General features: G+C 47.8%; 3 protein-coding genes across 6 annotated transcripts in view; 1 reads left to right on the forward strand and 2 right to left on the reverse strand.

Moving 5' to 3' along the window:
• Nucleotides 1-2,996: 2,996 nt before the first annotated feature.
• On the reverse strand, nt 2,997-5,836 carry FEN1 (flap structure-specific endonuclease 1). The gene is made up of 2 exons (XM_067541499.1): nt 5,595-5,836; nt 2,997-5,142 (listed from the first exon to the last, which is right to left on the reverse strand). Exon 2 carries the CDS (start codon nt 5,139-5,141, stop codon nt 3,993-3,995), a length of 1,149 nt encoding a protein of 382 aa, XP_067397600.1. The 5' UTR covers nt 5,142; nt 5,595-5,836; the 3' UTR covers nt 2,997-3,992.
• Nucleotides 5,837-5,872: 36 nt separating this feature from the next.
• On the forward strand, nt 5,873-8,490 carry TMEM258 (transmembrane protein 258). The gene is made up of 4 exons (XM_067541500.1): nt 5,873-6,002; nt 6,541-6,650; nt 7,328-7,478; nt 8,334-8,490. Exons 1-3 carry the CDS (start codon nt 6,000-6,002, stop codon nt 7,452-7,454), a joined length of 240 nt encoding a protein of 79 aa, XP_067397601.1. The 5' UTR covers nt 5,873-5,999; the 3' UTR covers nt 7,455-7,478; nt 8,334-8,490.
• A 4,504-nt stretch (nt 8,491-12,994) lies between these two features.
• The window catches only part of MYRF (myelin regulatory factor), a 105,432-nt gene continuing 97,336 nt past the window's right edge, over nt 12,995-21,090 (reverse strand). For all 4 annotated transcript variants that reach the window (XM_067541504.1, XM_067541502.1, XM_067541503.1 and 1 more), the window contains 3 exons: nt 20,538-20,640; nt 18,058-18,132; nt 12,995-17,546 (listed from right to left, as the gene is read on the reverse strand). In XM_067541504.1, the coding sequence (XP_067397605.1) occupies nt 17,460-17,546; nt 18,058-18,132; nt 20,538-20,640 (265 nt within the window). In that variant the 3' untranslated portion in view covers nt 12,995-17,459. The remainder of the gene's footprint in view (nt 17,547-18,057; nt 18,133-20,537; nt 20,641-21,090) is intronic.

A 21,090-nucleotide genomic window follows, 5' to 3' on the forward strand; every position in this document is an offset into this window, starting at 1 on the left:
TTCTCTCAACTGGAAGGCATGGGAAGAAGACACTAGGCACTTCGGAGTCTTTTCTGCAGAGACACATGGGCAGGAATGGGTTGCCAAGCACAGACAGAAAAGGAAATTTGAAAAACATATACTAATCTGGACTAAACCAGGGCATGGAGCAAAGGAAGGCTAGATTCAGGGCATTCACACAGCGCCCCCCCCCCCCCCCCCCCCCATTCTTCAGACTAGGGAGGAGCCTGGAAACCAAACCTCCCCAGAGATTTGATGGAAAATCTCACATTGCTCTCTGGCCTGAAATGTGAAGAGATGATTATAACATACCCCTACTCTTCCCAAATGAAGAACAAAATCCCTACATGCATCACTCCCACAGCCACTGGGCAATGGACCAATTTAGGCATCATTTAATGCTTCTTTTTACATACAGTGCAGAAACCTTACCTTAATATAATGTTACTATCCAGAACTGAAATGTAAAATTCTCAGGCCAATCAAAGTTATGGTTCCCCTCACCCAGAAACTAAAGTGCAGCCCTGTTACAGGTATGTTAGGACATAATAGTTAGTCCCATATACAAGCAGGCTATATATTACACACAGACAACACAAGCAAGGTTCAGGTGCTGATAGAAACATTTTTCAATAATCTGATTTTAGTGCTTAAAATGGATATGTATATGTTGCCTCCTATATATGTTGCCAATATTTGCTGTATTATTTCTACCAACTGCATCTGAGGAAGTGGGCTGAAGCCCACAAAAGCTTATGCCTGCTGAAATTAAATGTGTTAGTCTTTAAAGTGCTACAGAACTCTCCTTGTGCATGTGTGTGTGTTTTGTTTTTTTTTAAGTGTTAATAGTGTGTTATATACACAGAGAGGGTAAAGAGGGAGGACAAAGTGAGCCCAGGGTAGAAGAGTAGAGAGCATCCCCTATTGAATGCAAGCACAGGGCAGATTCCTTTTTTTCTCATTTGAATTAGGATTATCAAGGGAGAAGACGGTGAGGAAAAAATAATCAAATGTGGTTCCCCCATTATTGTTCCAGGATGAGAGGTAGACAGGGACTGGCTGTACTTCTTTATTCAATTTTCTATTCTGCTAAGACCATGCTGCTTCTGCTGTACTAGGTCACTTATACATTCAACCCCTTCCTCTTTTGTTGTGAGATTCGAGAGACCTCTAAATACAGATGAACTGAATGGAGGCAAGTCTTCACAAAGGGCAACTGCCTGATCCTTTGGCTCTGGTGCCATCATGTGGCCAGTTCTTAATTTGTAATGAAAGAGGTCCCAGGGCTCAAGCAATTAGGTGCCAGGGCTCAAGCAATTTTTGTTTTGTTTTACTTTCATAACAGATGCAGCAAGACCAGAGCTGCTGGGGCTATGAACAGTCAAGCCTCAAGGGTGCCGGGGCTCAGCCCTGGCAAAATTAAGCACTGTATGTGGCCAGTGTTGTCACTCAGATTTGGTTTAAACTTTAAATGCTAAAACCTTGACTGAGAGAACACATACATTTGGATAATCACAATATCCAAAACACTGGATATATATATAGAACATGACCCTGTTTTGGTTACTAGAATCTTTGGGATAATAAAGATCTTATTAGTGAGAGTTTCATCAGCCCAGCTTCTCTACCACAATTATGTTCCCTATTTAAATCTTTGGGTGAATTTTTCAAAAGCCCTCAAGTCCCATTTTCAATAGTGACTTAAAAGGTTCAGTTCCATTGACTTGCAATGAGACTAAGGTTCCTAGGTGCCTAAATTACTTTTGAAAATAGAATTTAGGTGCTCTTGAGAAATTTACCCTTTGTTTCAGTTGCTTAAAGTAATGTACCTATTACACACTGGATATTAGGTTGTTACTTTTCCACTGCGGAGCAGTAAGACAGTCAGTCCCAGCACCAAATCAAAGATCCAGCAACCTGCAAAGATGAGGTGACTGCTTTTCGATTAGAAAGAGGCTTCTAATATTCATCCCACCTTTTAATTGTGACAGTTAAATCAATCCCCTATAAATGTACCTGTCTGCCAGAAGAAAATGACTTTTTGAAAAAAATTTGGTTGTAACTTGACAGAGCATTTGTGAGATGACTCTTTTACCTCCAGTTTGTCACAGAAAATGCAAATTTGCTTTGTTTAGCTGGCTTCAGTATGGACTGCTATTTTATACTAACTGAGTTGGAATTTTGCTCATTTAAAATTGTGCTGTATGAAACATGCAGAGATTGAGGAACGCAGGCTATATGCCTGTACATATTGTCAGCTACCAGACCAACAACTATGGGAGACGGAGGAAGAGAAAAATTAATGTAGCAACCACGCAAAATGGCAAAAATGTTCAAGAGATCTATTTTCTGCTGTCACTTCAGCAATCCTGATATTCTCCTACCTATAGTGCCTTCCATTCCATGATCTCAAAGTGCTTTATAAAAATAATTAATTTAGCCTCACAACCTTGTGAAGTAGGTATCACTGTTCCTGCCATTTTATAGAAGAAGAAAAGTGAATCTCCGAGAATTTAACTGACTTTGTATAAAGCTCACTTCAATCACTCTGAGCCAGGATTGAAAATTCAGATCCACTTATACCCAAGTCCCACATTGAATCTGGAAGACCACTCTCGCCACTCATGAGTGAGTCACTTCATCAGTCTCTCTTTTCCCATTGTAATGATATGGAAAATATGGAACCTACCTCAAGAGGCACAAATTCATGTTTGTGCAGCACTTTTATAATGGAAAATGCAAATAGTATCAGGTAGCCTGTACAGTTTGGAGAAGCAGAGAATGGCGTAAGGGAAGAGCAAACATCTTCCTCACATCCTCGCTCCTTCACATTCCACACAGCCTGGATGCAGCTTGTGGGAAGGGCTGGGATAATGTTCAAGGTTTGTATCACCTACATTTCCTATAGCTTTCTAACCTTTGTTCCATTTGAACAACTTTTTCCTTGGAATGGTCTGCACTGAAGAAGCCATTTCATATCTGAATGAACAACTGAATAGGTTTTCACTTTTAGGTTTATTTACATTCTTCTTCAAAACTTAAAAAAATAAAACCTAGTGATAAGTGTTAAACCTGGGGAGTTACAGTTCCCTCACAGCTCCTCCTGGTTTACATAGTGGGAACAACCAACACAGGGCTGGGATCTGGAGTGGAACCAAAATAATCCATATCAAAGAGTTAAACTTCGCACTTTTTGTGGGAAGAATCTGCCCCTCCCCGATCACAAAATTTTATAAATAGAGGTGGGGGAGAGTCAAACTTCAAGAGGAGGTTTTAAATTTCTATGGTTGCTGTCTATCAATCACTTAATTACCAAATCCAAAACTAATACATACAGATAAATGAAGGAAAACCATACAGAATTACCATTAAAGTAAGCAATTCATTTCTTTATGTAGTTCTCTACTTCCCTCCCCCACATTTGGATTTCATTCATTTCTTCCTCACTTTCTGCTTCAATCTCCATCCCTTCCATGTTCTTCTACTTTGATTTGATTTTTTGGTTCATTTGGCTGACATTGTCCTTTTCCAGTATTTGGCTCACATTGTAGCTAGTCAACAGCACTACTTCAGTCAACCAGAGGGGACTGCTTGAGAGTAACATAAGGTGTTCCCCATGCACAGTCTCTGCAGCAATCCAGTCCCTGTGGGCCTTTCGACAAAGTAAGTCTGAAGCTGATGAACACTGTCACTGGATTGTTAGTGCAGCTCCTTCACCCCTTGGTTTGTCAATCTCTCCCACTCCTCCTAATTCCCCACCCTTCCACTATTTTGTCCTTCTCTTCCCTCAGCATTGTGCCTATACTGTTGCTGTGAGACTGTCATCTGGTTCACTAACAGGAAAGCATTATATGGAGCAGAAGCAGCACAGACACCATCCACCTCTGGTATAACTTACAGCAATACAGAAAGACTATGGGATCCTCTACCAAATTTAAACCTCTGGAGGATCTGGGAGTGGAAGAGAACTAGGACAGTTCTGGAAGGTCTGCTTATTTCCCCTTTTTGAACTTTGCTGCTGCTGCACTATTGCCTTTTGCTTTCTTCTTGGCTGAGCCCTTGGGTTCTGGCTCCTTGCGCTTGGCTGAGGTGATGGAGCCAGTCACCTTGAAGAAGTCATCCAGCCGACCCTGAGTGCTGCCTTGGCGGCTCTTACTCAGCCTCTTGATCCCATTGCGGATCCGTTCTTCATTGAACTGCTTCTCCCCACACATAAAGAGGAGGAGCCCATCCTCATTCGGCTCACTCCATTTCAGCTCCACAGTCTCAGGGTCGACCACTTCAGGCTGCAGGAAGAGCTGCTGGGCCTCCTTGTGCAGCCAGTTCTCGGGCAGGGGGTACTTCTTGGTATCTATGTGCTGCACAATCTTTTCAATCGTCTTATGCTGCTTGATGAGCTCCACAGCGCGCTTGGGCCCAATGCCACGTATGCTCTCGCAGTAGTCACAGCCCAGAAGGATGCACAGGTCCACAAACTGCTCCCATGTTAGGTCCAGGTCCTGCAAGATGTGGTTCAGGTGGAATTCCTGGATAGGCAGCTTCTTGGCCTCACTGGCTGTAAGATGCCGCATCAGCACGGGGCTGCCAAAAGTCAGGCAGTCCATGTCCTCAGTGGCAGCTGCATAAACCTTGCCAGCTTTCACTAAGATGGCACAGCTGGCCTCAGCCTCACCTGGTGCCTCCACATAGGGGATGCCCATCAGGGTCAGCAGCTTCTTGCACTCATCATTGTGCTGCTTGGTCACCTTGACTAGCCTCTTGCTGAACTTCTCCACGTTGTCCTCCTCCCCTGCCTCTTGGGCCTCCTGGAGCTGCTTCTCTGCCTCAGCCCGGCGCTCAGTCCGCTTGGCCAGCTCTCCCGACTTCAGCTGGGGAGGCTTGCCATCAAAGACGTAGACTGGTTTGATACCGTTCTCCACCATTCGAATGGTGCGGTAGAACATGCCCATCAGGTGGCTGGTGGTCTCACCCTCCTCGTTCTGCAGCATGTCAGCTCCCTGCCGCACGGCAATCAGGAACTGGTAGATGCTCATGGAGGCATCAATGGCCACCTTCCGGCCGAAATAGCTCTTGATATCATTCTCTCGGATGGCACCAGGCGCCACATCTGCAATCAGCTTGGCCAGGCCGTGGATTCCCATCCTAGCAACAAGAAACAGGGAAATGAAGCACATGAAGGGCCCCAACGCATATTACACCCTTCTGGAGGCTGGGGAGACGGGGGGGGGGGGGCGTGCAGTCGCACTGTGCACGCCTGGCCTAGCCCTGCCACACAGGCCCCAGGATGTTGCTTCCACCCCGGAGCTCTGCAGCACCCTGCAAAGCACACCACCCACCCAAGACATCACCCATTCCCTCCTGCCCCCCCCCACGGGACAGCGCCCAGCCAGAGCCCCCCTGCAGGGGCCCGCCTGGACGGCAGGCAGCGGGCCGCGGCCGCCCTAGGGCTCCCCCCGCCTCCAGCTCCAGTCCAGAGCCCCCCCCCCCCCCCCCGCCGGGAAAAATGTTGTAGGGTATCGTCAGCCACGGGGCGCTCGCAGGCAGGCAGCGGGGCGCGCGCTCTCTCGTGGGGGGGAGGGGAAAGAGGGGGTTACCTGTCCGTCACGCTGAGTCACTAGGCCCCGCGCGCCCAGACACTCCCGTTAGTCCGCTCTTCCCGCGTCCTTTGAAACTTCTGAATCGCGCCTTCGCGCGCTGGGTGAGGGCGGGGCCCGGCTGCGCCGCGCACTGCCCGCCGGGAAGTGTAGTCCCACTCGCTCGGCTCCCCGAGCTCCTCCCGCGGCGCCTTTCGGTGTGGGGAGAGCGCGCCCAGGTCGGCGCGCGGACTACAACTCCCGGGCGGCCCCGCGCGCCCAGCTCGCCGCCTGGGGAGCCGCGCTACGGTTCCTTCCGGTTCCGGGGGAGTGGACGCGGCCGGGCCGGAGGAGAGACGTGTCCTTCCTTCCTTCCTTCCGCTCGCTTCCGGCGCGGGGGGTGGAGACTGGCGAGGGAGCGGCGCGATGGTGAGATACGGGGGCGCTGCTCCGCTCCGCTCCTTTGATCCCCCGCCCGGCGGCCCTGGGCGGCCGAGCCGTTAGCGGAGCTGGGCCCGGAGATTTTCCTCCCTCTCCAGGCCTGAACCTTTCACACTCAGGCCCTGCCGCTCCTCCCCCATCGAGCGGGGGCCCCGGGGCCTCTCCTCCCGGTGGTGCCCGGGCCCTGCCCCTCCCTAACCACCTGGGACCCGGAGACGCCCCCTCCCTCTGGGGCCCCGTGCCCCGCCATCGAGCTGGGACCCAGGGCTGCCCCCTTCCGGAGGTGCCCGTGCTCTGCTCCCCCAATCAAGGTGGGACCCTAGGGTTGCCCCATCCCCGTGGTACCTGTGTCCTGCCCCCGCCTCCCATCGAGTTGGGACCCAGAGTTATTGTCTTCCCAGTGGAGCTCAACTCTGCCCTGGCCTGTGTGGGAAGCTGTCTCGGGTCTGGCTGGGTCTGGGTCTTGAGCTGTGGCTGCAGTTTCCACTGTGGTGCTAGCATGTCACTGCTCTTTCTTTCCTCCCAGGAGCTCGAAACCATGAGCAGATACACCAGCCCGGTGAACCCGGCTGTGTTCCCGCACCTCACTGTGGTGCTGCTGGCCATTGGCATGTTCTTCACTGCCTGGTTCTTCGTGTATCCATCCACTAAGGAATAGCAAGAAATCAGCAGCGGGGTGTACTTAGGTGCCACTGATAGTAGAGGTGGGACTTGATTGAAGAGGAGCCCTTTGAAGTAAAGTAGGAGTGGCTCTGCTAGGTGTGTTGAGGATCCTCAGGGAACAAAAGGGGCACATCATAGTTGGGGTCGGTTAACTGGAAGCAGGGGGGATATACCGACAGTTTTGGAGGGTGTAAGGTTGGACAGTCCAGGATGGGGAGACACTGTGGTTGAACTGGATGGCCTGAAAAGGACAGCAGTGGGGGTACCTAGACTGGGCTTGACGTGGGGAGGATTTGCGGTTAGTAGAGAAGCCAGGAGGGCAGGCTAGAGAGCCAAGAGCAAGGAGGAGTCACAGCTTGGGGATGTGCTAGAGTTATGCATGGTGTAAACCTACAGCAACCTGCTTTTTAATAATGCTCCTTCACAGCACTTGGTGTTGAGGTTGAAGTGGGAAAGGCTGCCCTGCTGGAGCCCCTTGAAGTCAGGGAAGCAGTCTCTGCAGGGATCTTTGATTGCCTAGTAAATATTGCTGTGGTATAAGGCTACCTCAACGCCAGACCCTTTTTGTTCATCTTCAGGCCAAAGTTAGAATGTGATAGTTTAAATCCTCCGATCTGTCTTTCTGGTTATGGCTTTAACTAGGTTTTCAGCTATGAAGTGACTTCCACTAAATACACCCGGGACATCTACAAGGAACTGCTTATCTCTCTGGTGGCTTCACTTTTCATGGGCTTTGGAGTTCTCTTCTTGCTGTTGTGGGTCGGTATCTATGTGTGACATTAAACCAGAGAACTGCTCTAGGTAAGACCGGTAGAACCAAAGTATAGATCTAGGCAACAGGCCTAGTTCACAGTTGCAAGAGGCTGATAGATGCTAGTTTAATAATGGATAGTTATGCATTTGTAGATTTCTCACCTCGTGGAGATGGAATCACACCCTGAGCTGATGAATGCTCTGTATGGAAACCTCCCTTGGGGGATCAGTGTTTGGAGTATAGGGCAGTCGATGTAGATGCTGCTATGCCACCATCTCCTCCTGTATGTGGAATAGCTGCCGGTGGTTAATTCTCCAGCACTGTAACAGGGGCTGCAACTATCCTGGAGGCAGAGCTCAGCTCTTTATCTAACATTTCTCTGCAGATGTGGAGCTGCTCATCATTTCCCCCTGTATAGACTGTGTGCAAGGAGTTTTTTTAATTAAGGCAGCTCAGTGGCATACACATGCCAGTCCAAACCAGTTATTTTAATCACATGTGCATTTGAGGAATCAGTATTAATCTTAATGTGAGAATCCCAGTTTATAGCAGTCTTCTGACAAATGGTGAATAAATAAATGAATCTGGAATGAGTGGGGTTAAGGAATTGAATTTCTGTCTCTCACTGCCTGCTTTCATACACACTCCCTTTGGCACTGTTTGAATTATGGCAGGTCCAAAGAGTGGGACAGCAGTTCTTTTTCCCCTCAAAGTATTCCACTGTTTCTGGATCAGACAGCAGGTCCAATAAAGAAGCTGACTTCCATTTTTTAGCTGGGTTTGGAGTTCACTGGGTCCTAGTCTCTCCTCTACCTAACGTCATAGGAAGCAGTTATGGTAGCAGCAGAAGTTTGGTTTTTGGGGAAGGCTGTCTCTCCAACTTCCTGCCTCTGTCATTTCAGATTCCAGGTGGAAGGCCTCACAGAAGCTCCTCCTTTTTCTATTTTTGTATTTTAAGGATATGGCCCATCGCAGATGCAGACTGTGTCCGCTGACAAGTGAGCGCAGCCCAGTGCATCACCTCAAGCCTGAATAAAGCTGGTTCTGTGATGTAGCAAACTTCGGGCTCTTGTTCTATGTTTTGGGTGTACTTTATCTGACTTTCAGACCGGCACTGATCTCAGCACAAGATCAGCATGCCCTGGATAGATCCTCTCTTGTGTTCAGAAATAGAATGGCCCTTGCACAGGTTCCAGCCAACTGCTGTCATTCTGAGAGGAACTGAGTATAGCCCTGAAGTGGTCAACTTTCCTCTACAGTGAGAGATGGGGGTGTTTCCAGTTGACTCTTACAGTGCAGCTTTTCTTATACATAGCATCTGTAAGTGGCCATCCACTGACAAGGAGTGTAGGCATAATGTTAAAAGTTTGTTTCAAACAAAAAAAAAGACTTCAACATCTAAAGGTGTAAAAATGTATTATGAGAAGATGTTTTTAAAGTAATTGTTTTCTTACAGCAAGAACACGAGATGATCTCAATTTAATAGCGTATACATCCTCTCCAAAAAACTACTTCCTTCTCTATTAGATAGCTGGACTTGATCTTAATCATCTTCCATCTGTGTGATCCTGTATCATACTTGAGCTAGTGCAGGAGAAGTGTGAAGTAAAACTGATGCTGATCTGATTTTATTGCACAAGCTCAGTGAAATGAGGAAATCATGTTCCCAAATAAACTCTCAGCTAGAGTTAAGTGAACAAATGTATTACAGGTGCAACTCAGTTATGTTACAGCAGGGGCTTGGTTCTGCTGCAGGATATGAGTAATTCCCATTGAAGTCAATGGGCTCCAGAGATGAATGTGGCCTAGGCTGTTAACTCGGCACAGTGGATCTCAATTTGTAGTCTGTGGACCATCACCAGAGTTAAGAAGTCTGTCTTTGTGGTCTGCAGAACTAAAGTTGTAGAGGACCAGGGTGAGGGGCTATGATCCATGAAAGGATCTCTCTTATGGACAGATTAACAGACTGGAACAGCTGCAGAGCCCTTACTGTAACCAATGGGAAAGCTGGGATTTCTCAGTGGCCCTCATCTAACCCCTAATTCTTCAATGCTTGGTTCTCTCAAAACTACATTCAGTGGGCCACTATGAAGGGCTCTGTGGACTGTGACCAGAGACCATAGTGTGAGAATCCCATGGTATGCAACGTTCACTTCTAGTACTTGTTGCTTGTGAGAGAGTTGGTCTGTAAATCAATGATCCTTATCAATCTTAGGGTTTTCTATAATGGCTACCGCTGTAATACCTTAGTGCTTCGAAGAAAAATTAAATGTATGTAGTATGACCTGTTGGACTTCATGGAGTTTTGTGCTCTTCTCCCTTCCCTGGTTGTTGGAAGCTTTGCTTGGGTTTTATATAAGTGTCTGTGTGTATTTTAAATGTACTGCCTAATAGTGGTACAGCTTTAACGAGAACTCACAGTGCTCCCAAGAAATAGACAGACTCTGAATTGATCTACTTTGCAATGGAAGCTCATTCCATTGTCAGATTCCCTCAACTAAAAATGCTTTATCACTGCCTCTTGCTTTGCATTGGGTTTTGTAAATTACTTTGTCCCAGAAGATTGGAGCTGTCTTGGTGTGGAGTCAGGGATAGAGGTGAGGTTACTGATGTTGTTAGGTTGTGTTCTGTTAAAAATTTTGAAGATCATTTTAGTCCATATCCTGGAACTGGCAATAGAAGCAGACTGGGAGCCACAGGATGGAGTGGTGCATAAAGGTAATGTGCTTATGGAAGTCTGCCCTGTTGAAATAATTGGGGAGAGCGCTATATTCATTCTGAACAGGCTGGATTCTCTGCATTGCATTCATTCTCAGATGCAGTGAGTTTGATACTCCTGTCTGCAGGTGACAAATGGATCATTGGCCAGTTTCTCATTTGTGAGGAAGGGGCCAAGTTTCCTAGCAAGCTGGAGATGGTGGTGGAACTTTTTGCCACTGAGGTCATCTAATCATCCAGGCTTAGTGATTTGTTCAGGACAACAAGGCTTTGCACAAACTGATAAATGGTCAGTGAACCTAGTAATTCTTTGGAGAATTTCCCTCTTCTAATCAGCATCATTTCAGTCTTGTCCATGTCTGAGCCAGCTGCTCTTCAACCAGGTGCTGGTCTCCTGTGGGCACTGTGGCATCCTTCCAATGTCCTTACAAGAGACTAAAAAATAAATTGTACAGGTGGATAACCTTAGCATGCTGTTTATTATCAGAGCTTGTGTCCTTATATGGATGGTGAAGAGAAGGGAGGCAGGCTAGATCCTTGAGGAATGCTGTGGATGGGAACTTTGAAGCTCCATTGCCCATCACCACTCTCTGGTATCCTGTTGGAGGAATGCATGGAGCCACTACAGTGTAGTTCCTCATACTCCACCTATTCCATGCAAGCAGGATGGCAATATCTATGGCTCACTTGAAAACGTCCAAGCAGCTGAGTAATGTGAGTACTGCTTATAACTGTGAAGAGGCTAATTTCTTTGATCTGAAGCCCAGTTTGCAAAGCAGCCAGGTTGTTGGTAGCTGTTGCATTATTGCAGCATAGCTGTTACTGTTATTTTCAATGAGTTGGCTTTGGAATGAGAAGCTGCAGTTGGGGTCATCTGTGTTAAGTGCTGGTGCTTTCAATATCCCTCACTCAAGTATGGCACCAGGCCAGGCTTTATGCAAAAAGTCCCAGGTCCTGTTTGTTCAGCACCCACTTGAACACCAATCAAAGGTAACTTTGTCTGGGAGGGAAAAGTGTTCTCAGGTCTGTGTACTTGTTTTCGTTGGCATGGCTGCACATGGTGGTAAACAAGATTTTAAAATGTTTCAGATCCACAGCCTTTCTAAACGTTTTTTTTTTAAAAACCATGTTGGAAGCTTAAGTTATAATGTAATTTGACTTCGCCTGTCTGGATAGAACCAGCCTTCAGTTATATTAAGAAAGTGTGTTATTACCCTGATCTTACAGGGAGAAAGGATGGATGGTCCTATTTCTAAGGGGGAAACTGGGTTCTGTTCCTGGCTCTGCCATAAATGTCCTCTGACTCCAGTGATGTGTGTGTCAAAGTGACTTAAAGCTGGAGCATCACCTACTGGCTAGATGTGTCATATGCTATAGTATTTCTCTGTAGTCCAGCTGACTGGCTGTTCAAGTTGGCTGGTGGTCCCCTTTGCCTTTTGACTCTGCCTTCTGGCTATGTCATGTTTGGTTTCACCCCTTTCAGGTAAACCATAGTTTTCACCAAAAAGTCCCAGGACCTCACGCTAGGTCGGTGGTCCAGATCAAGGCCCAATTGTTGTTCTGGATCCTTGTGTCTGGCGTCTTCATGCTTGTCTCCCCGGTGAGGCTATAGGGGAAACCAATCCCTCCCTCTGACCCTGGGTTCCAGCCCACAGACCCTTGTAGCAAGTGGTTAAGGTCGGTCTTCTCAGACCACTTGCTTCTTCCCTGGGCTACTTCCTATTATTGGCTCAGTTTCTCCTCAGGGGGTTTGTATTCTCTGGGAATCTGCCCTTCAGCCAAGCTCCTAGTCCAAGTCCTCAAGATTTCAAACAGGAAACTAAATTAACCAAAATAATGAATAACATGATCTCCTCTGTCCTACCAGGATCTTTTAGCCACCTGTCTTACCGCTCTGTGTTCACAGACAACCTAATGTGGCTTGACTCTCTGCTGCACTTCTTTCTGGGAGCTGAGGATGAGAGATCTGTCTGTGTTCCCAGGCTTGACCCTTCTGAATTGGGCTTCTCCCTTTCCAAGATTAACATGCCTCGCAGGGTTGGACTGCTTGAGCCGAAAGCTGCTCTTTCATCCCTGCTTGCCTGGTGCAGGGTTTGTACACCCTGTCACAATGCCACTTTTTCTATCAGTACCTGAGTCCTCAGCTGCGAAGTGTGGATACCTGCCTAGTGGGTCTTGTGCTAATTAATGCTTGTCCTGGGAAGAGATCCTCTGAGAGAATGTGTTATTGGCTGAGCAAAATGTGGTCTAACGCTTAATATGATGGCATTTCTGTACAGGACAGAACTGAGTACTTTGACACAGCTGAAGGAATGCAGGGGTTCAGGACTGGAATAGCTTGGGCTGCTTCAGTTCAGAAGACTTATTGGTTGAGCAGGACTGAGGGTGGAGATTTGTGCTGTGGCTCCCTCCACACTATACCTGGCTCAGGCAAGATCATTTACCTTTGCCCAGTCAAAATGGGTTTAGTTCATCTGCTGCTGCAGGCAGAGGAGGGAGACAGTGATGACGTCAGAGGTAACTCAGTCACAATGCTGCTGCTCAGGCTCCTCTGCCTGCAACACCAAATGGGCACTGTCAAGAGGAAGTTGTTGATATGAAACCAATAAAACAACAAAGAGGAGGAGCATCTTAGACAGCTTAACAATAACATTTAGGTTTAGCAGCAGTTTGCTGTAAAATTGCCACAGGTTCAAAAATAGAGACTGCAGTTCCTGCCCGTTCATCAGTCACACCCTTTGCAAGCCTCAATTGAAAGTAGTAGTATAATCTTGGCTTTGGCTCATTCTGTGGTCCTGGGATAATGAATGATTTATTGCCCTGCCTATAAAAGGATGGATACTGCTTACCTACCTCACAGGCATGGTGTAACATTGCATGTACACTGCTTTGAAAATTGAGAGCACTATGCATACAACGTATAATGTGTCTTGGAGCTACTCTCCCACCATTGCATCAGTTCACAATTTGAGGTGCTTCACTTCACAATTTATAGCTCTAAAGCAGAAGCTTCATCTGTTTTTCACATGGCATCCTGCAAGAAGATCCTTAATTTCCTTGCTCCACATCTTAGTCCCTGTCAATGCTGGAGTATAAGGTGACTGCTCCATTTTATACTTGTCCTTATGTACAGTTTAAAATGCAGTCTGCAGCCACACGCATGGACACAGCTTGGAATTTAACTTGCCCACATCTGAGCATCTTAGGTAACTGATGCTGTCTGGAGGAAACTCATGGTGTTTGCTGCTTGTGGTCTCTGGGCCCAGTTGTGTGAAAGGCACAATTTATAAACAACTGCATTAAGAAATACTATTTTTTCATTGGTGGAGTAAAGCAGTCAGGGAGCCAAACTTGGATACAAAGCAGTATTTATATATTTATTTATATAGGTATATTTACCTCCAGCATAAAACAAAGTCTAGATAAGCCAAACAAAAGTGGGGGAGTCCTGAGAACCAGCACCCTCAAACTCAGCAAAATATAAATACAAATCAGAAAGAAAGGGAAGCAATGCTTAGCCTCCCCCTGAGCAAATAAAAACCAATAATCATTAATATCTGCTCAGAATGCAACTCTCCAAAATTGCTGGCAATATACAGTGATTAAAGCTGTGACAGCAACATTTAAAACAAAAAAATTAGTGCTTTATTTTTTCCTTAATCCTCGCAGTGATGCAGCAGTCTTTATTTACAGGCTTTAAGCTTTAAAAGTAGGGCAAAAGATACGTGAATTTGCTTTTGAAACAAACTCTCTCCCAAACAACTTTAGAAAGTGGCCCCATATTCACACTTATCATCCCTTCCGTCTTTCCAGCTAAAAATGTCTAGAGAGATGAAGCTTCAGGTTCCAGCTGCAGAGAGAAAGGGGACCTCCCTGCCTGTGAGGCTGGAAACACTTGCTCAGAGCTCTCTCCGTCTCACGTAGGCACAGGCCTAATTGTTACGTCCTGCTACTATTTTGGAAAGGGGGTAAGAAGAAAGCCTTTCATTACAGGTGAGTAGAGCAGAGACCTCTTTGGGAAGCTGACTCTAAGCAGCGCAGTTGGCCAGTTGTTTCCCTAGGCTCTGGTGCCATCATGTGGTCATTTCACTCCCTAACAATTACAACCCTACTGTGAAACTCTGGTTCCTATCTTGCAGCAGTACATTGTGTTTTGGCTGACATGATCTGTGTGTGGTCTGTGAGGTACTTTGGGATGAAAAGCACTATAAAAGAAAAGTTTTCCTGAAAGTACATTCTGAATCTATTCCTACTGTGTCTTGTAAATATCTAAGGTATTAACTAACCACTGCCCTCTTGCTTTAAAATAGTTGTAAATGTAGGACAGGCCTCTGGTTTTTAAGCGTGTGTTGGCAGGAAAAAGAGGTAGGTGTTACTGCGGCTGTTAAGGAGTGCCAGTAGGCAGAAGCACTGACCCTGACCCTATGCTTAAGCATCATGGGACTACCCGAAGTGCTACATATCATACTTATAAATACCCGGTGGGTTGCTTCCTCTGTAATGATGTGAAAGGCAATGGGGAAGACCCACAGCTGCCACCACCTCTGAGAACACCAGTGAGTCTGAGGGGGAATTGTGTGGTGGTGTTTGCAGGCAGGCTGTGAATTCAGTCTAGCCCCACCAATGGGCAAGGCCAGCTCTACTAAATTAAAACACACAGTGAGTTTCCTATTAAAAACACAAGAGGAAAACTTTGAGTGAGCCTGATAGTGCTACCTCTCGCAAACTCGGTGAGCTTGCTGACTGGAGTTCTTAAGATTGGGGCCAGTGATTGCTTTAGTCTTAAGCTGGGAATTCTTTTATGGGCAGCTTTTGTCCTCCATTTGGCAAAGTGCAGGAGAGAGTTATGTAAAAAGTATCTTGCAAAGAGCTGCAGGGGAGGATTGTAAATTGCTGGCAGGAATGCTGAGTCCTATTGAGACTGGAGTTGTGTGCGCTTTGCATTCAGGGACCACCAGGCTATGGGCTTTCTGTCCTCCTGCATTAGTTGCCTGGTGTGGCACAGAAAAACTGCCCCAACTACACTCACTCACTGGGCATTCAATACTTGCTCTCTAGCTCCCTGCGGCAAGTGCATTTTAGTAGCTAGATTACTAATACCCACTTAAGTGTGCTCTGCTGATAGGCACAGAATGGGAACTAATGACCTGGCCTGAAACCACCTCTTCAAATAAAGGGCCTGATCCTTAGGGGAACCAACTCTCCAACTTCCATAGTTCACCAAGCATTGCAAGTATTTGGCCTGTGTGCGGGCAGGCCTCCAGACAACTGGAAGTTATGTTTGCTATGTATTAACCCCAAAATAAAACAGGGAGATAAGCATAGGCTCTTAAAGGCCATAATGAAGCCATCTATCTTTGGCCAACAGAGCCAGATGCTAGTGAATTAGAGTAATTGCAGCCATACATTCCTTATAGCCGAGGCATGAATAGATCTGCTCTGCTGTCTAAAGACAGCAGCTGAAGTCTGGAATCCAATTTTGTATTTTGCTCCACTCCAGCATGTAAAAACAGTCCTCAGAGCCCTTGCTATAATATAGCTGGGCCCTGGCCCAATTCAGTAAAAGCTGCCTACATCAGGTGATGGGATTTTGCTAAGGGATAAACACTAATGCCTCTGGAGCCAGCTTTGTAGTTTGGTTCAGGATTGCAGATTGGAGTTTCCTCCCCAGCTGCCTTGCTTACTCCTCCACCTGCTCCTTCCCTTTCCCCAGAGGCTGCTGCCACTTTCTTACAGAACTGGGTCACAGGATTAACCTGGCACAGGTTCAGACTGCAGAAATTTCCCTCCCCCTTTGGTGAGAGGTGCGGGGGGGGGGGGGGGGGGGGGGGGGGGATGGATGGGAGAAAGACACACACATACAAGAGCTGCCAAAGTCTGACATGTCCTAGCTCCCCCAGCACCAGTATAGCTTTCAGGCTGGGGCTCAACACTGGCCCCCTTTGGTTTCCTATGTAAGACACAAATAGATCAGTAAGGACAGAATTAAGAGGCCTGTTTTTATGCTGCTTTAAAAAATTCAGTAGTTTAGCAAGTTAAAACCTTGTAACAGTAAAATACCTATAATACACTCAACAGCTTACCCAGGGGCAACAGGAGCCAGGCTTGGAGTCACCTGGCCCCTCCCCTTGCAGAGACCTGTCGGGGACAGAGCTGCATTCACCAGTAGGTGCAGTGAAACTAGTCACCTGAGTCTCCAGCAGCCCCGTTCCCATCCTGCAGAGCAGTCCGTGCGGGGGGGCCTCCCTTCAGCAGAGGCAGGCTGAGCTTGTGCTCCAGGGGATGTTCTTTGGGGCTGACCCTGGGACCAGCCAGCTCTAGCTACTCTAGTCACAGGGACAGTCCCCACTCCAGCAATGGGAGTATGGGGTACAACAACAAACACCTGCAAACTGGCCCCTAACGGAGATGTATTTAGGGGTGACACTGCTCCTGAGGTGCCTCTTCTTCCCATGTCTTGGGAGGGCGGGGGGGAGGTGGATCGATCAAGGGCAAGCCCCTGCCTACAGGCTGGTCTGGGGCTTCAGTTGACCAGGGGTTCTGTGGAGTTCTTAAATTCATCTGTTCAGGCCTAATCTGCAAGGAGTGTAGGAGGCAGGGAGGAAAGGGACCACTGGGAACCCCATCCCTGTGCAGCCCCCTCCTTGGTAGGGTTTCTTTCTGGCTGTCCATGTGGAGCATCCCAATGTCACCCGGAATCCTATGCAGCAGGGATGCAGGAAAATGGCCAGTGGTCAACCAGCAGGAACAGCAACTCCAGTGTATGACTTCCAGTATGTCCAGGCGAAGCTCTCCTTTCCAGACAGAATTCCAGTGTTTCAGCATTGACAAGAGCTCCAGTCTTGATGAGAAATTCCAGTGTTGCAGAGAGCTGCTGCATTGCCACAGGAACTGACAGGCCTATCACACTATAGTCCCAGCTCTGGGGATTGGGACAAGCCCATCCACGCATGATCCAGTGTAACACTTTCAAATACAGTGTAGCAGAGGGAGGAAGGAGGGTGCACAGAAGGTAAGGAGATGGACAGAGTTGCTCGGGACATCCCAGGGTTGTGGGCTATGATGTTTGGTTGGCACGTCCAGTAGACCCCTGGTGCTGGTTGTGTAGCTCCTGGCAGAGGTCCTGTATTCTTTGTGGCACACTTCAGTGTCTGTCATCCCCAGGACAGAATCAAAGCAGCTCAGAGCCCCGAGGGGGAGGCGGGAGCAGAAGGAAGCTGGGGGTTCAATGAGGAAGGCATGGGGCAGTCTGATAGGTTTCACCAGTCCCCTTCCTCTCTCCCAACAAAGGGCTCTGGTGCTGCTGGGACTCACTCACAGAGCCAGTAAAACTGGAAATAATAGTCAGTGAAGAGGTGTCCCATCTGCTCCGGGGTGGTACTACAGTTGGCTTGGCCCTGTAAGAAAGAGAGGGCTATCACGAGAAACTTCCCCAGAAGGAGCAGGATTCAGTTGCTAACCCACTTGTGCACGGGGGAAGTGGAGGATTCGCTAGCAAGATTTGCATAGGGCCACCCTTCACCTCCCAAGTGTTTAAAAACAGAACAGTCTCAGGCTGTGGGAGTAAAGAGCTCCAGTTTTGCATTTTCCCTGCCCACACCCATGTCTGCACTGGGTGACTTGGAAAGTCTTGGTTACTCACCCCAACTAACTTTCATGCCCCCACAACATGCTCATCCATGTTCAAAGGGAACATGGCCATGATTTACACATGCATCCCTGCCCTGAGGGGGGTACAGGGCTCTGGAATTCTCACAGCCCCCCTTCTGGGGAGCGATAGGAATGAGGCCATAGAGCCTGAGTCCTGTGGGGGGTTCAGTGTGTGGGCTGCCCCACTGATCTTGGTCACATCTCTCTCCTCAGCTCTGCCCTGGATGATGCAGAGGACACAGCATGTCCCATACTCACAGGCTGGGCTACTCGGAAGTGGTAGGTGAACTCCTGGAAAGACATCATCACCATGGGCCAACGGTGTGTCATTTCCTGGGAAAGAAGATAAAACGGGTGGGATGAGACAGTGAACCCACTACTACCAGGCATTAACGTAATTCATCCCTTGTGTGGGCAGGGATGCTGAGCGGTGAACTGGCCTGCTCCACTCAGCAGCAGGGATCCTATAAATCTGTTTGCCACAGAAAAATGCAGAATTTGCGTTGTTACAGTGAATCTTTAACTTTTACTCTTTGTGAAAAAATAAAAACATACATTAACTATTAACTAAATTTCACTGAAAGTACCAGTGTCACTTATTCAATGCATGCAACCTCCCCCTCTTGTGGTTGATTTTTGAATGCACTTTAAATTTACATAACTAAACATACTCCAGTAAACTGCTTTAACAATGGCATACAGGAGTTCCATGTTTTATTGTAACTCAAATTTCACTTCAGCCTCCAGCCATGAGTAATTAAAGTTATGAAAAGATGCCGAAAACTTTAAAAACCACCTCTAAAGATCGTGTCACTGAGTCTGGCCAAGACAAATTTCACGCTGATGGTAATATGCTGTTTTGTGCTGTATGCTGCAAGGCTGCAGGTTACAAATTGCAATTCGATTGATTGTATTTTATTATGATGATTGATGGCATTGGTAGGCTTCGAACTTGCTTAAAAATTGTAAATATCTCAATATAACATTGTGTTCAACTGATAACTATATATATATTGTGGCTAGGGAAACTAAAGTTCAGTGTTTCATTTTAATCGTGGAACAACGTGGATTTTTGGTTTTTTTAATCGGCGAATTTTGGGTGTTCGTATCATGGAAAACTAGGATCCCTGCTCATCAGGCTTCTGAGGCTCTACTCTGCAAAGCTGAGAAAGGACTGAAATCCTTCTCTGCCTGTTTGGGGCCACAGTAACCAACGCTGGAGCTAGATGGTTGAGAGGGAATACTAAATCCTGCTCAGGCACTTGCTTAAGTTTATCCAGATTGATAGCTGTCTTGAGAACAGCAGCTGACTGAGACTACAACAATTTGTCTGCAGAGGGGGCTGGCTCATGGCCATCATGCCACCAAAGTGATGGATGGGGAGATGGGTACGTATGGGTTTGAATGGTGTAAACCTAAAGCTGCAAACCCGGAGTATAAATCTCTGGCTGGTGATCTGAATCTTAATTCGAAGAGCTGCATGTGGGACAGCGCTGAGAATGGCTCAAAAGCTAGAGGGGCTTGATACCCTGAAACACAGGTTTAAAAGGGATTAGCTGATGCCAACGATATTTGTAGTGCCACTAAATCGGCTGGTGCAGGCAGAGCTACTGGTGACCTGGAGGTGGATGACACTGTGGGAACAGATGGTGCTAAGGGAATGTTGGCACAAAGGAATATGTTAGCGTGCAAGCAGTGGGAGTCTTGGGAAGGGCAGCAGCAGGATGTGGGGGGAAAGAGGAACTAACTTAAGCTAATGCAAACCCAATGCACATGGGCCTGGGTGGGGGGATGGGAGTGAAGAGTCTTCCATAGGAATGGAGTAAATTTAAATAATCAACAGTGCCCCAGAAACTGGGGGGAGAGGTCTTGCTGAGGAGCTGGGGCCTATCGTGCCACAGAGCGCAAGGGACCCCGATGACAGCCAGATTCGCAGGCTTGTTGTGTCAGGTGCAAGGATAATTTTCTCTCCTTGTGGGGCCAGAGACAAGGAGGCACCATGCCTTGAAAAAGCTGAAGCAGCAGTGGAGTCTCATGCTAAGGAAGGCAGAGACGTCACAGTCACTTGCGCCAGGACCAAAGGCCTGGGGTATCAAAATCTGCTGCAGAAAGGTCAAACTAGAGCCCAATGAATGACAGAGGTTCAGGCTGCGCGTCCTTGGAGAGATGGACAGGACCAGCAGACTCCACCACAGAGGCAGCCACTTTGGTCCTGTCAGCGGCCTCACGAAGACCAGCACAGCTCTTTGGGGGAGACTCCTCAAGGAAACCTCAGTGAGACTAGCAGCTAGACCCACAAACAGACAAAAAAACCAGGAGCTAGGAGTCGGATTTGTGCCTCCATCCGTCCACCCTCTGGGAGCAGCTTTGTACAGGCACTGAGGCTCACGGCCCAAGCTGGGCTGTTTCCTAACACTCGCGGGAGTCACACAACAGAGAAGGCAGCCCCACGCTGGGGGTCAGAGGATTCAGTTTCACGAAGCTGTAAGCACAATGTCAGTGACCCGCACGTTAGCCAACTGGGTCTCTCCCTTTCTCACACCCAGACTACACCCCACCCCATTTGCTCAACGTGAAGACACAGGCTTGCCAGGTTTGGCCCTAGCACCCCGTGTTGTTCCTCAAGAAGCCAGATAGCTTGGGGACACCAGGGACCTTTACAACAAAGCGCAGGGGTCCTCGAGGACAGTCTGGCTGCCCAAATGGTGCCTGTCCTTTGAGGGATTCTGTGTCCCTACCTGGGTGTCTGTGGTGTCACCAGAGCTGTTCACGCTCACTGTGTTCTGACATGGGTCACTGAAGTCAAGGCCACAAAGGTAGATGGACACAGCAGAGGAGGCACTAGAGAGAGAAGTGAGAGCTCTAGCTGGCACCATGAGAGCAGACTGGCCACTCAAACAGAACCCCAGCAGCTTAACACACTGTCCCATTACCCCATAACTACCTCCTGCCCCCTGAAACCCATCCACCACTCCTCCCCCTCACACACCTCCCTTCCTGCCATTACCCCCAGAACCCGTTCCTCCCCTCATACCCCAGGATTTTCCACACCCTTGGGTAATATAGTGACCTAGTTTCCTAGTGTAAACCAGGCCTAAGGGAGAGACAGAGCTTGAACACTGGGGTTCACTACAGCTTGGCTGGGCATTAGACTAGCCAGAATGGACTAGGCTTTAACCTTCAGTCTTCTGTGCTAACCTAAGGCCTTCCTATGCTGTGTTCCAGCTGTTCTGACAACACTGGTGTCACTGTACTAATCCCTGAAAGGCGGATAAGTCTCTACCAGGAGCC

The sequence above is a fragment of the Emydura macquarii genome, unplaced genomic scaffold (assembly GCF_026122565.2).
Source record: "Emydura macquarii macquarii isolate MOO-44397 ecotype Brisbane River unplaced genomic scaffold, CSIRO-AGI_Emac_v2 contig_670, whole genome shotgun sequence".
In the NCBI taxonomy this organism is placed as follows: Eukaryota; Metazoa; Chordata; order Testudines; family Chelidae; genus Emydura; species Emydura macquarii.

What these genes read in the sequence shown, in the direction of transcription:
- TMEM258 (XM_067541500.1), top strand. An exon ending in TTCACTGCCTGGTTCTTCGT is followed by an intron (nt 6,651 to 7,327) that starts GTATCCATCCAC and finishes CTAGGTTTTCAG; the next exon opens with CTATGAAGTGACTTCCACTA.
- FEN1 (XM_067541499.1), bottom strand. Translation starts at nt 5,141, where the DNA reads ATGGGAATCCACGGCCTGGCCAAGCTGATTGCAGATGTGGCGCCTGGT.